This window comes from Apteryx rowi, unplaced genomic scaffold (assembly GCF_003343035.1).
Source record: "Apteryx rowi isolate R43461 unplaced genomic scaffold, aptRow1 scaffold_20, whole genome shotgun sequence".
Classification (NCBI taxonomy): Eukaryota; Metazoa; Chordata; class Aves; order Apterygiformes; family Apterygidae; genus Apteryx; species Apteryx rowi.
The window spans coordinates 5,484,707-5,497,848 of NW_020448308.1; the positions used below are offsets into that span (position 1 = coordinate 5,484,707).

Consider the following 13,142-nt stretch of genomic DNA (forward strand, 5'->3'; position numbering starts at 1 on the left):
TAGGCGGTTGCCACATGGGAGTGGAGAGACCAAGAACTTTTGTACAGGGACTTGAAAGAGGAGCATAGGAGGAGCTGAGCAGTGTCTAGTTGTGCTTGAAGATGAGACACCATCATGGGTTAAGCCGTGGGAGGAAATGAAGCAAGCCATTCTGATGAAGAGCTGGTGAAACACTGGACAAGAAGCTTTCATCTGATGCAGAACAGTTTTCACAGAGTGATGGTGTAGGCTTGGGAGAGCAGCCTTGATCTCTAAAGTGTTTGTGGAAGGGAGGCACCTGGCATGCCTGGGAAGCAGGCATAGTCCCTGTTTCAGGCTGTTCCGGACCATTTCTCACCATGTTTGTTTCTTCACAGCTGAGAAAGCCCAGGGGTCTGAGTCAGCCTGTGGTTCTGATCAGAGGCCACGATGCTGAGCTTCTCATGGGTGTCGTGAACAAGAACAGAGAGGCCCACGTGAAGATAGAGGTCAAGGAGCCACCAGCTTGGGTGAGAGACACACCATTCCCACTGCCTTCTGTATCCTCTTTCCCAAGCTCCTGTGCCGTGGAATAGGACTTCCCTAAGGTGTTGAGCTTTCCTTCCCAGGAATGGAGGCCACAGCTTTTTGCAGCATTTAGATAACGTGCATCAAACAAATACTCCAAAGTACTTCACCTTATTTACAGTTTCCCTTATTTAATCAAGATTGAGGCAAAATTTCCTGTCTCTTCAGGTGAGGCTAAGCCTTGATTTTCTCATCTTATGGAACCTTAGACCATAGCCTCTAATGAGCTGAGATGCTGCAAGAGAGAGAAATTTGATTCCTGCTGGAATTTGCAGAAAAAATTTGAACTCTTTTTCTTTTACCTGTAAAGAGCAAGGAGGTAGAGCTTGGCCAAGAGTTATGTATTCAAAGGCTGGTGGTCAGGAAGAGGTCAGGATTCCTCTGCCTAGCCTCTAGTTCTAACATCCCTGACACCCAAGGGTGATTTCTTTCCTGTTTTATTCAACAGCCAGATTATGACGTGTGGATTCTTCTCACAGTGGTCAGCACTGTCGTTGTCATCATTTTGATTTTTGTTGTCCGCACAAAGTGCCAGCTGAACAGGACTCAGGTAAGAATCTCATGGAAGAAATGGGTCTGAGTGAACAGAAATGCATCAAGGGCGACCATGGACCCAGTCTGGGAGAGGCAATGTGCTTCTTCGCGAACTGGAGACATGGCCACATGAGGCATGTATGTCACAGGGATGTGCAGTGCGATTCTGAGATGGGCTGTCCTCCCTTAGACAGTGGCCTCGCAGTTTTCCCCACCAGCAGTGCAACAGCCTGCCACAGTCCCCAGCACCATTTCAGAGCTTGTTCCAGGGCCCAAGGCTGTAATGCTGGGGGCAGCAAAGCTGGCTCACAAGCTCTTTGCTTTAGCAATATTGTCTGTATTGATAGAGAATAGAAGTTTCAATATTTTTATAGAAACTAACAAATTAAATAAAAATCGGGTTGCATTTAAATACTTCTCTGCTTGGATGCAGGCAGGTACCCTGGTACCCCTGTATTAATAAACAGGGTAGCTGACAGCACATCTGTTTACTCTGCTGAGAGTGGATCTTGGTTTAATGCCTGTGTCCTGGTGTCTTTCTCTATGGACAGCAGGCACAAACAGATCCTGTTTTCTTTCCAGTCCTGTACTCTGAAACTCTTTATCTAAATTGTAACGACATTGCATAACAGACCTCAGTGAACGAACGCAGGATTCCCCTGGCTTCTTTGGCCACCAGTGGATGGTGAGGCATGAGGTCTTACATTTGACACAGTATATTTGTGCTGAGGAAGTATTCAACTACCAGACAAATTGCTTGTTGAGCCAAAGTGGTAACCATTTAAACACTCATCTCTGAAAGCATTGTCCTGGTGTTGCTATTAGAGCCCCTGTATTTTTATTCTTCTGTTTTTAAACAAGCCTTCATGCAGCCTACCTTAATTAATCAATCACAATTAATTGATTAATTATAGTGCACTCAGCTGGGGACCTCAAAGCCTTTAGCAAAGGAAGGGAGCCCAAGAAAGATTCAGGCATTCAGCTTGGATGGGTGTCTGGAGGCACGTAGCATTCATGGAGGAATCAGTGGTGGTGGCAGCAGGGACAGGATGGGGTTTAGGGATGTGCTGTCCCAGCAGCCAGACTACACTGCTCTAGCTCCGCATTGCCAGGTGGTGTTTATGATCTGACAGCTGGTGTAGGGCAGCCTTTGCCTGGCTTACCCCTGCTGCTTTTTGAAACCTGTTTCCTTTCTTTCTTGCAGGACTCCTTGCAGCAGCAGACCATGCAGGCCATCGGGCAACTAGCTACACGCAAGTACCAGGCCAGATGCCGACAGGCATCTCGCTGGGACTCAGCGAGCAGCTGCAGCTCAGCTCCGGTCTGTGCTATTTGCCTGGAAGAGTTCAGTGAGGGTCAGGTAGGCTGTGGGCATAGCTGCTGATTAGCCACAGCTCTGAGCTCTCTGGCCACTTTATGGGGGGAGCTGGGCAACCCAGCAGGGTGGGAGGCCCTTGGGAGGCTTCCTTCAGCAGCTCCTGAAGGCTGGGAAAGGACAAGGAGTGACAGAGGTGAGTCTGCCCCATAACTTGGGCAAAAACCATTGCCCTTGTTTAAGTCACTTGCTTGCAGATTCAAATTCCCTACAGTTGGGTCTCCTGCTGTCTCTGTAGGTTAAAAATGTCTGTAGTAGGTCCATGTTGAAACAATGGGGAAGAAGGGGGTTTGCTTCTCTAAAGTGCTCAGCCTGAAACTATGTATTTTGGAGAGGGCCAAACACCTCTCTAGACATTCACACCACCATGGCTGGACACAGCAAGCAGAACTAGAGATGCCAGGCTGCAGAACAGCCTCTTCCATGCGAAACTGGTCTGCAGTTTGCCCACTATTAGACATCTTTCCATTCTACCAGTCCCGATTCCTGGAGCATCAAGAGAGCCCCGTCTCTGTGTCTCCAGATCCTGGGACATGGTTCTCCTCACTCACACTCCTCCTTTTCTCCCTATGTTTCCCTAGGAACTGCGGATCATTTCGTGCTCCCACGAGTTTCACCGGGAGTGTGTTGACCCCTGGCTGCAGCAACACCACACTTGTCCTCTTTGCATGTTCAACATTCTTGGTAGGGCTCAGACACAGCATTTTCCAGCCAGGGATAGGGGTGTGTGTGCAGGGGTTGTGCCCAGGAGGTCTGCATAGCTTTGGGGGCGATGCAAACAGTCAGTGTATGAGCAGGAGCATGTGTCTCCATGTATGTGAGTGTAAGAGGTGAGTGTGAGGAGAGGGGTCTCTGTGTGCGTGAACTCCCATACCTGCAGCGGTGTGTGGTGAGATGTTGGGCCTGTGCTGGGACCTGTGCCAATAGGAGGGGTTCCCAGTCACAGAACAAGAACAGTGGGGCCTGCAGGGATGGAAGCTGGGATCTGAGCATTGAGGCAGTGGGAAGGGTGCCAGGCGCTGGCTGTGTGGTGCAGGACCATCAAGACAGTTTGGCAGCAGTGAGGAGTTGTGGGACATGGGTGGGACATAGTGTAATGCAGGCTTGCTGGTGCTGGGGCTACTGCAGCTGGGCTGCGGGATGTGTGCTGGATGTTCCCTCCTTTCTTCCTAGCCAGAGACTCTGTGGACCAGGCCGCAGTTCCGAGCTCCAGGCTGACCCCTCGGGACATGGAGCCCGGACGGCGGCTCCATCTTTTCCGCCAGCACCCAGGACATGCCCTTTATCACCTCCCACATGCCTTTCCACAGAGGAACCTCAGGAGCTTCCCCCCAGAGTCTGCCCACAGCAACCCCTTCTTCCGCTCTCCGGAGCTCTCCCAGCTGGATTTCAGCACTATTCACTACATGCCTTACAGGCCAGCAAGCTCCTTGCCTGCCTGCAGCCATCCTTCCCCCCTGGCCCCAGGGTTGCTGGGCCAGCAGCATCACAACCCCTCGGCATGTGGACAGACACTACCTTCCCACAGGACTTGCTCTCTTCAGCACCAGCCTCCATGCCTGGGGCTCAAGGCAGCCCTGCCACAGAAGCAGCACCGTGCGCCCCCGCTGCGCCGGGGAGCTGGCCATGGGCACCAGCACAACAGCAGCGGCTCTGGGGAGAGCTATCTCACGGAGCACAGTGGGTACCTGGCAGACGGGCCGGGCAGTGACTCCAGCTCTGGGCCCTGTCACGGTTCCTCCAGTGATTCTGTGCTGAACTGCACAGACGTCAGTCTTCAGGGCATCCATGGCAGCTGCTCCACTTTCCGCAGCTCCCTCAGCAGTGACTATGACCCCTTTGTGTACTGTAGCTCAGAGGGACCTGCCACGGACAATGGCCAGGAGCAGCAGCGGCTGACAAGGGAGATGCGGCCCAGGTCCTTGGATCTAATGGTGCCTGGGAGTGCTGCTCCAGCCAAGTCCCAGATACTCAGCCATGTCCACTACCACCACCACCAGCATCATCACTACAGAAGAGATGCAGAGTGCCCACCTGGGCGGGTTGGGCAGGGGCCTAGCCAGCACAAGTCCCGGTACTCTGGGGCCAAGGTTGGCTTCCACAGTGCTCGGACACAAAAGAGGACTGAGAAAACCCATCACTGTCAGCGGCCTCTTGAAAGTACCACTGTGTCACCAGAGGCACCTCCGGCAGGACAGCCCACCTGCCTCCAGCAAGGCCGTGAGCTTTCTGATACCCCTTCTGCTTCTCCAAACAGGTTGGACTTTGGTGTAGATGCCAACAGACAATCGGGAGCAGCTGGCCCATCCCATGTCCCACTGCCCCAGAGACACAGCTTACACAGCCGTCATCACAGAAGGAAAAGAAAGTGTCCCCTGGAGCCCAACCCTGTTCACCTTCCCGAGGACTCAGACTTGCACAAAGCCTTTGATGCTCATGTTCCTTATGGCCATCCCGCTGGTGACAGCTGCTCGCCCGAAGTTCAGCCCCTGATCCCAAGTGCTCCCCTGCCCTGTGGCTCAGGCTATCGGCCACTTTGGAAGCGTTTAGTCCCACAGTCCAGCTCAGAGCTGAAAAAGCAGGAGGACGTGTTGTCAGGACGGGAGGGAAACATGGTTCCTGTTGATTTCTCAGGGACAGGCACCCCTGGACACAGTCTGAGCTTTCACCTTCACTGCCAGTCTCAGCGATGTAGTCAGGGTAAGTCTGTTATTTGCCTCCTCTTTCAACAAACAGATGAATAAGGGTGGTTTGTTGCAGTCTGCCTGTGAGGATACTCTGGCTGCATGTGCACACACTTTTGTACCTTCACAGTAGGATTTCCTGCGGAACCACTGATAACAGGTGAACACAGAAGTATTTCAGATACTGTCCTGAGATGATGGCTTCAATGATCAGCAAATCAGGCACTGCAATCTCATACTAAAATAATACAAATTAGAAATAAGGTGGATATTTTTAAATGAGAATCACTAGAAACTGGAATATCCCCCAAAGGAAAGGGTAGAACCACATTTCTCAGTGTCCTTATTCATCTGGATTGTCCTACTGCAAGATTCATTATCATTAATGCTTACTGTGCTTTAGCTGTTTTAGTCAACCCCAACTTACTGAACTTGATAAGGAGATGAGTGTCCATGGCTTGTGGTAATAGGAGGACAGACTAGATGAGCTTATGGATTTACACATCCCTCATTTCTCCTCTGCCTTGGTTGTGTGGGAGTTACTTTTTAGCATCTTTTTGAAAACAAACGTAATTAAAATTTGGCCCTTTGCCTAACTGTTGTGTGTCAATTCTGCCTCTCCTTGAGGCAGAAAATACATTTGAGACTGGGATTTTTGAAAAAAAACTAACAAGGTTTAGCTCCCAGGTCTTGCTCTCTTAGACTCTTCTGAAAATACTTACCTGCAAGTCAGTGTATGCAGCGTGCTGGCTCCCAGAGCAGAACCTGTCTCCCTTCCTCATCTTGCAACTGACTCATTGCAGGTCCTCAGGCAAATCATTTTGATTTAGGTACCAAATACACGTCTAGCTGCCTGATTTCTGTTAAAATGCTGGCCTTAAACTCATGACTCAGTGTGCCTATTGTAACATGGAGCTAATAACTTCCTCCCCCGCGAGTCTATCCAGCCCTTACACCACACCCAAGCTCCTGATCTTTGAGTACCTGCCTGTGAGGTAGCAGGGGGAAGGGAGAGGAAGCTGAGATGTGCACAGGGCACAGCAGTCAGTGCCTACAGCGCTCTGGACTCTCAGACTCCCAGGAACAGATTTTTTTTCCTGAGCACAGAAGTGCCTGACACTGCAGATAGGTGATACGGGAGTTTCTTCAAAGGGCCCTGAGGGATACTGCCATTTCAAGAGATGATAAGAAGGCAGCAGTACAGAGATGTCTCTCCAATTTGCCAGTAGCTTTCTGGTGCTGATGTGCTCTGAGTTGGAGGCGGTATGCAGTGATATCATCAGAGAGACAATCTCTCCCAGGATCATGATGGGAGACCTCTGCTTGGAGAGACCCTTTTGATATGATGGCAGGTTGCTCAGGGTTTGATCTGAGTTCACATTTCAAAATAAAACCTAGGGGCTGGTGTGGCTCAGCCATGGCCTTCTCCCAGACACCAGGCCAGGTGTCGTAACACATGAGCAGGTGACTGTGGTGCTCCCTGCCATTCTGCCCCCAAGTCCAGGGGCTGGTAGGGAGGGGGCAGCTTCCAGAGACACGGTGCCACCCTGAGGGCAAATGAACCATGAACAAGGCAGGGACCTAAGCAGTTCCCAGAGGAGCTCTTGGTGCCTCTCTCCAGCAGTCTCCTCTACTTACTGAACAGCCTGTTCTCCTCTGCTTGGAAATGCTTACCACAGGCCCAGCGCTCCGTGGCCTGGACACATCTGACTTGACCTGCTACACAGCTGCCACTAGAACACCAAGGTCTTTGCCTTCTTGTCAGCTGGTCTCAGAGCAGCTGGTGCTTCTTCCAGATGTGTCTGTAGGGGAGAACAGTGCAGGCAAGCACATAACACCTTGGTGGTGTCTACAGTCACAGTGCAGGGCTCTGCTGCCCACACCCACCCTGCCTGTAGGCTGCAGTAGTGTTTGAGAGCTCTGGGTTAGGCTCCTTCCTTGGCAGACTGTGATCCAGGACTGCTCAGAGAGGAGCCCTGACACAGCTGCCACCACTGAGGGAGAGCGTCCCCTGACGTGGTGTGGTCAGTTTGCACCTCCATGTACTTTGGTGGCTGGCAACCATGTTCTAGTCCAAGGAAGTCCTGGTGGGGTGGGGAGCAGAAGAGACCTCTGCTCATGCCAGGCCTCCCTGCTCCTTTCTGGCAATGCTGAGCCTGTCTTACATGAAGAGGTGAGCAGTGCCCATCTCGCCTTGGTATGCCAAATGATGGTTGGACCCAGCAGAGGCTGAGTCCAAAGTGGGCCCCTGTCACCTGGGCCAGGTTGACTTCACATGCCTTATGGTATTGGTGCTGTGCAGCAGCAGCATCCATGTCCTGCAACTGCACGCTGGATTTTGGGGGGCAGTGACCCAAGCTGTGCCATCAGGGATGCTATATGAGCTGTGCTCTAGCTGCTGCACAATGTCTGTGCCTGACCACACCACCCCAAACGCAGTCTTCCTCCCTTTCCCCTCTTCCTCCACCTTGCAGTCAGGGTAGCAGAACTTGATGTTCACCAGAGATTGCTGCAGGCTGGATCTCCAGGGGGTCTGAAGAGGAAGAAGAGGTTGGAGAGCAACCAGGAAACAAGCCCTCCCTTAAATTCCCCTCTCTGCAGAGCAGGACAGAAGCAAGCAAGGCAACAAGGATGGAGCCTGGGCTGTTGTTCCTGCAGTGAAAGTGTGAATGCTCTCCAGATGTGGGGTCTCGTGGGCTCTGAGAGGTCCTGCCACATGCAGAAACACCTCCATGAGGGAACTGACCCATTCATTCCAAAAAGAGAGCTTTGGGCGTGAGCCACCATATTGACAGTGTAGCAATCCAGTGAGCTGCCCCCAGATATCAGCCTGAGCGTTTTCTCATTTGGTGGTGTAGGTGCAGCCACTTTTTTTTTTATTATTATTATTTTTAATTTTATAAATTCTGTATCAGGGGAGGCAGGAGATCTGTGTCTGCTTACATATTCTTAGCTTCTCATTAAGAGAGGATATGGGTAAAAGAGCAGAAACAAGAGCAGATAGATTTAGGAACAGAGGTGCCTGGCTTGTGCAATATTCATCTGTGTCCATCAGTTTCAAAGAAACACAGTACAGTGGCATTGGCTCCTACTGCGCTGCTCCCATTCTAGGACATGTATGAAATACTGTCAGTTCTTGGTCCTCTCTCTGATAGACTCACATTTTAAGCAGTGCCTCTTCCTTTCTCACCAGCCATCCAAATTTTCTCAAGTTTTTCAACCTCTGGTTTATTCTCTTCCTGTCTGTGCCTCTTCCCCATCTGTGAAGCCCCCTGGGAGGGCTCCCATCTGGGCACTGCCTGGAGGAGAGGGAAGAGAGAAAGCATCTCCCTCCAGCCTCAAGGAGAAGCCCAGGTCCCTGAGGGAGCAGGGATCCCCTCGGGGTACTCACTGGCCTGGGCTCTGGATGCTGCTGTGTTCAGGGCATTGCAGGGATCTGTGCTGTGCTGCCTCTGTCTCTTTGCAGATTGTCTCAAAGGCCCAGCTCTCCTGTTGTACTTCTGTGCCTTCCCCCTGCTGATGTGACTGGAAGAGAGGTGCTCAGATATCCCTCCAGAGCCACTGCCAGCATGTTTTGCTAAGCACATACAGTCTTCATTCCCTCTTACCTCCCTTTACCAGGATATAGAAGAACTGATGTGTTTGAAAGTAGCTGAGCTCTATGTCCATTTGACTGCAGTAGCTTCTGTGGATGCTTCCAGGACCAGCTAGAGAGTCAAAATCTCCTTATAAGATTGAGAAAATATACACAGAGGAAGGATTTTACTTCATAAGGAACTAACGAAAGTTGAGGATAGTAGGAGCTCATGCAGGGCTTATACAGAAAAGCCATCAAGCTGAAAACACACTGCTTGACATAATAGTTATAGTCGCATCAGTTCTTTATCTTAGAAAGGGACTGGACATAATTCAATAGAGAACAGGTAAGAAACAGCAAAGATCAGTCTCAATAGACAGTCCCATTGAAGCAGGACGCACAAAAAATAAGACAAGGAAACCAAGGGGAAATGTATATATGCCTCTAGATGAATGCTGGAAGGCTAAAAAATAGGTGGATGAATTGGAAGGCCTGGCTTTAAATGAAGTTTTTGTTTTAAAATTTTCAGAAACACATCAGAAAAACAAACAGAGACTCTAATTCCCCAAGTGAAATTATACAGAACAGAAGAGTATGTCATGGTGGCATGGGAGGGGCACTATACGTTAAAGAGAGTGTAAAGTCCAGTGACAAGTAACACAAAATCCCCAATTGTGCCTGAATAGGAGGAGTATAGTATTAGCATTGTAATACGCTGTGTTAGCATAAACTGCAAAAAAGAAGCCTCCATAAAAACGAGACTCTTCTTAAAATAATATTAAAAGAAGCAGTCAAAAGAGTAAGATGTTTTGGGGTACAGGGATCATTTAAAGATATACTACCAGATGCCCAGAGTAATGCATATCCCCAACCATTAAAAGGCCCCAGAAAAGGCCTGTCTAAGCAGCAGAGCAAAGGCGGCCATTAGAAGTAACAAGCCATTCTTCAAAAGTTAAGGTGTTACTAGACAAAGAAAACAGAAAAGAGTTAGATGTAAAGCTAAGTGCAGAACCACAGTGAGGCAGGCTAGGGAAGATTTCTATGAACAACTTGGGAAAAACAGAAAGACTATTAATAAAAATGTTTTCAACTCCATCAGAAGCGAAAAGCCTGCCAGAGCCTGCCTCTGCAGGTCCAGAGAGTCATGCAGGTCTATAAGGCATGTTCAGGGGACATAGCGTAGTAACAGATGAGCAAAATGATTTATTGCATTAGAGATCAGCATGGAAGTGGTTGAGCAGATTCTCATACTGGCAAATCTCTGTTCGGGGCATGAGTTAGTGGATCTCTCACAAATCAAAACATCAGTTATAAGCATTTCTGAAATGTATCTATAAAGTGAATAGCAACAAATTGCCAGGGCTACAGATTACTCACCTGAGCATTGTGCAGGGGCTTAAATACAAGACTGCTAAACCACGAACCATGGACTGTAATCTATTATCCATGTCCAGAGCCAGAAGGAAGAGCTGAAGGCAATGTCAGTTCTAAATAGCTGAAGCCGCAGAACGATTAGCCTGACTTTCCTGCCAAGCAAATTGTTAAAAATTTAAATACAGGGTCTGACTTGTAGACACATGGATAAATGTGAAATCCAGGGGAGGAGGTAGCACAACTTTTGTCGAGAGAGAGACCGCCTCGCAGGTCTTTTAAGGGAATGAAGCTATCAAAGGATAAAAGGGAAGGTTCTCTCATAGGTAAGTAAGTGGTTAAAAAATAAGAGACAAAGTGCGGATCAGTCTTAGTGGAAGAAAGTTACTAGGAAATGGAGGAAAGTGGAATTCTGCAACTGTCTGCATTTTTCAGTAAGCTCATAAATATCCTGGACAAGGAGAGGAGATAACAAAGTTTGCAGAAGACAAAATCGCTCTTGTCAGCTCTAAAACTGGTTACAAAGCGTTAGGGCAGGATCTCCTGTTACTGAGTTATCAGGTACTAAAGTGGCAGATGAAATTCTGTTTAAATAACACAAAGTGCCACCCATGAACAGAACTGCTGCTAAATACACAGACACAGTTAACTCAGACAGTACGTCTTGGACCTCCTGTGAGTGGTTCTGTCAAAAAGGCAGAGTATTAGGAACTACCAGGGAAAGAACAGAAGACAAAGCAGAAAGTACCATCATGCAACTGCCTAAATCTGTGGTGCGTTCACCTCTAGAATCCACCATGAAGATCTTGTCATCCCTTCTCAGGGAAGGTTATAGTAGAATTAGAAAAAGTACAGAAAGATATCAAGAACAATCACAATTGTGAAGTTTGTCTGAGCAAAAAGAAAGAAAACAGAGACTTTCATGTGGAAAAAAGATGATTAGCAGAGGATATAAAACAGATCTATGAAATCATGGAGAGTAGGGGAGAAGGAAGGTAAGAGATATTATTCACTGCTTCTTGTAACAAAATAACTCACGGCATCAAATGGGAGACAGAAGTTTTAAAACACCGAATAAGGTAACACACAGTGCGTAATGAAACTGTGGTGCTCATTGACCAGAGGATGTAGATGCTAAAAGGAAAATGGGTTCAAGATCCTAGATTAAGAGCTATCACATACAAAGATGCAAATATAATTTCTGGCTCAGGAAGTCCCTAAACCAGGGTTTCCAGAAGCTGACAGGGATCCTGTGGGATGGAGTACCCCCCCGGGTGCATGCTTACCTCACCCAGATGCAAGCTAAGGCTGGTGCTTTCTCCATGAGCCCCTGGAAAAGCTCCACTGCAGCAGGCTATTCCATGCACTGGCATTACAGGGAATAATGCTGCCCGTGGCCACCGCCAGGCTGCCAGAGATTAGCCCAGAGATGTTTGCTTGACCTTGGAGTTTATGCAGTTTCCTTGAGCACCCCCACTAGCTTTTCCATGGGGAGGTTCGCATAAAGCTATGCTCCTACTTCTTTTGCCTCGGAGACTATACCTGGAAGTTAGAGCACTGACTGGTTTCACTGAAGAATCCTTAAGCAATGTTGCATGGATCCTTTAAAAGAAATCAGAGAACTGGTAGAGAATTATAGCTAGTTGGCTTCCTGAACTACCCCAGCATTTACTGATCTCATCCCAAAACAGCCAGATTATTCCCAGCACAAGATGATGAAGTCCCTTGCTTGCTCTTTCTGAGAAATCTCATCTCCTCCAGCCCACTGTCAGCATTCTCCCCCTCTCCCCCCATCTGCTGCTTGCCTTCTTAGCCATTCTCTTTCATGTCGTTTCTTTGATCATTACTGGAGAGGGGGAAAAGGATTAGAGGGCAGAAAAAGATCACTGTTAAAAGATAGTACCCAAGGAACAGTGTTTCTGTTATATCACCAGTGTGTGCTACCTCAGGTCCTTTGCCCTTGCCTTGTTTGGTTCTTGATGACCAGTTCAGTAGCTAAGTTCTACCACCTCTGTATCTCCTGATTCACAACTTCTGTTTTAATTAACTTTTCTGTTTATAAAACAAGTACAGGAAGTTGAGGACACTCACAGAGGCAGAGTTTTCAGAAAATACTTTAATAATATGATTCTGGACTCAGGGTTTCTGACTGATCACAGAGTGATCAAAGCTGTAAAGTGTCTTTTGTGTTGGATGTAAGCTAGTGTACAGGAAAAGCAATTGGCAATGGATTATTCAATGTACTGGTTATGCAAATCACAAATGCCAGATACTCTGAAATACTATCTTCTGTACGCTTAGATATGTATAATGCTGTGTCTGTGAATTAATTTTCCCACATCTATTAGCTGCATTTTCAAAGCTGAATGTTTTAGTTGTTTTCTTCTCATATAGTTAATTTGTAGAGGTTCTGTTTCTACAGCTGGTGAATTACTTGTAATGAACAAGAATTCGCTGTGACTGTTTTTAAAAGTTGTTTTGAATTGCTTCTGCGAATATTTAGATAGGCATGTATTTCCTTTAGGTCTCAAAAACATTCAAGGAAAGAGCAATGTAAAAAATAATGCACATATGCATTTCCTGGGATATGCTTACACTATGTGAGAGCGCTGGGCAGGCTTGAGAGACATCTGGGCAAGGGAACATGGTGTGTGCATGAACACTCAGTCACACTACAGAGAAAGGGAATATTTCACTCCTTTATTTGAAGCAGTAATTAAGGGTGCACAGTTTCTAGGCAGCCCTTATGCTGAAATGTTTTAATGTAAACTCTTCAGCACTTGCCTGTAAATAATTCACAGGGCAGAAGGAGCTGGCGAAGAGCATGAACTGCAGTCCTTGCTGGCTGGGCATGCAGGATTGGTGTTAGTGGCCAACCACCACTCATTGGGTTTGCTTTTTTTTGGAACTCAGAAACAATTTGTGCAGCTTAGCTCACTCCTCTTGAACACGGTGAAACACGCATGCAGTCCCTTTCTTGCATGCACACACCCCTTGCAGACTCCTTTTGTTTTCTGGAGTTTCTTTTGTTGTTGTCCCTTGCACATGGAAAGTA

General features: G+C 48.1%; 1 protein-coding gene across 1 annotated transcript in view; it reads left to right on the forward strand.

Annotated features, from left to right (window-relative positions):
• RNF43 (ring finger protein 43) overlaps positions 1-13,142 on the forward strand; it is a 69,826-nt gene that overhangs the window by 56,076 nt on the left and 608 nt on the right. Inside the window, exons 4-8 of the mRNA XM_026063714.1 lie at positions 357-488; positions 995-1,096; positions 2,285-2,440; positions 3,037-3,139; positions 3,629-5,155. Of these exons, the coding sequence (XP_025919499.1) occupies positions 357-488; positions 995-1,096; positions 2,285-2,440; positions 3,037-3,139; positions 3,629-5,155 (2,020 nt within the window). The remainder of the gene's footprint in view (positions 1-356; positions 489-994; positions 1,097-2,284; positions 2,441-3,036; positions 3,140-3,628; positions 5,156-13,142) is intronic.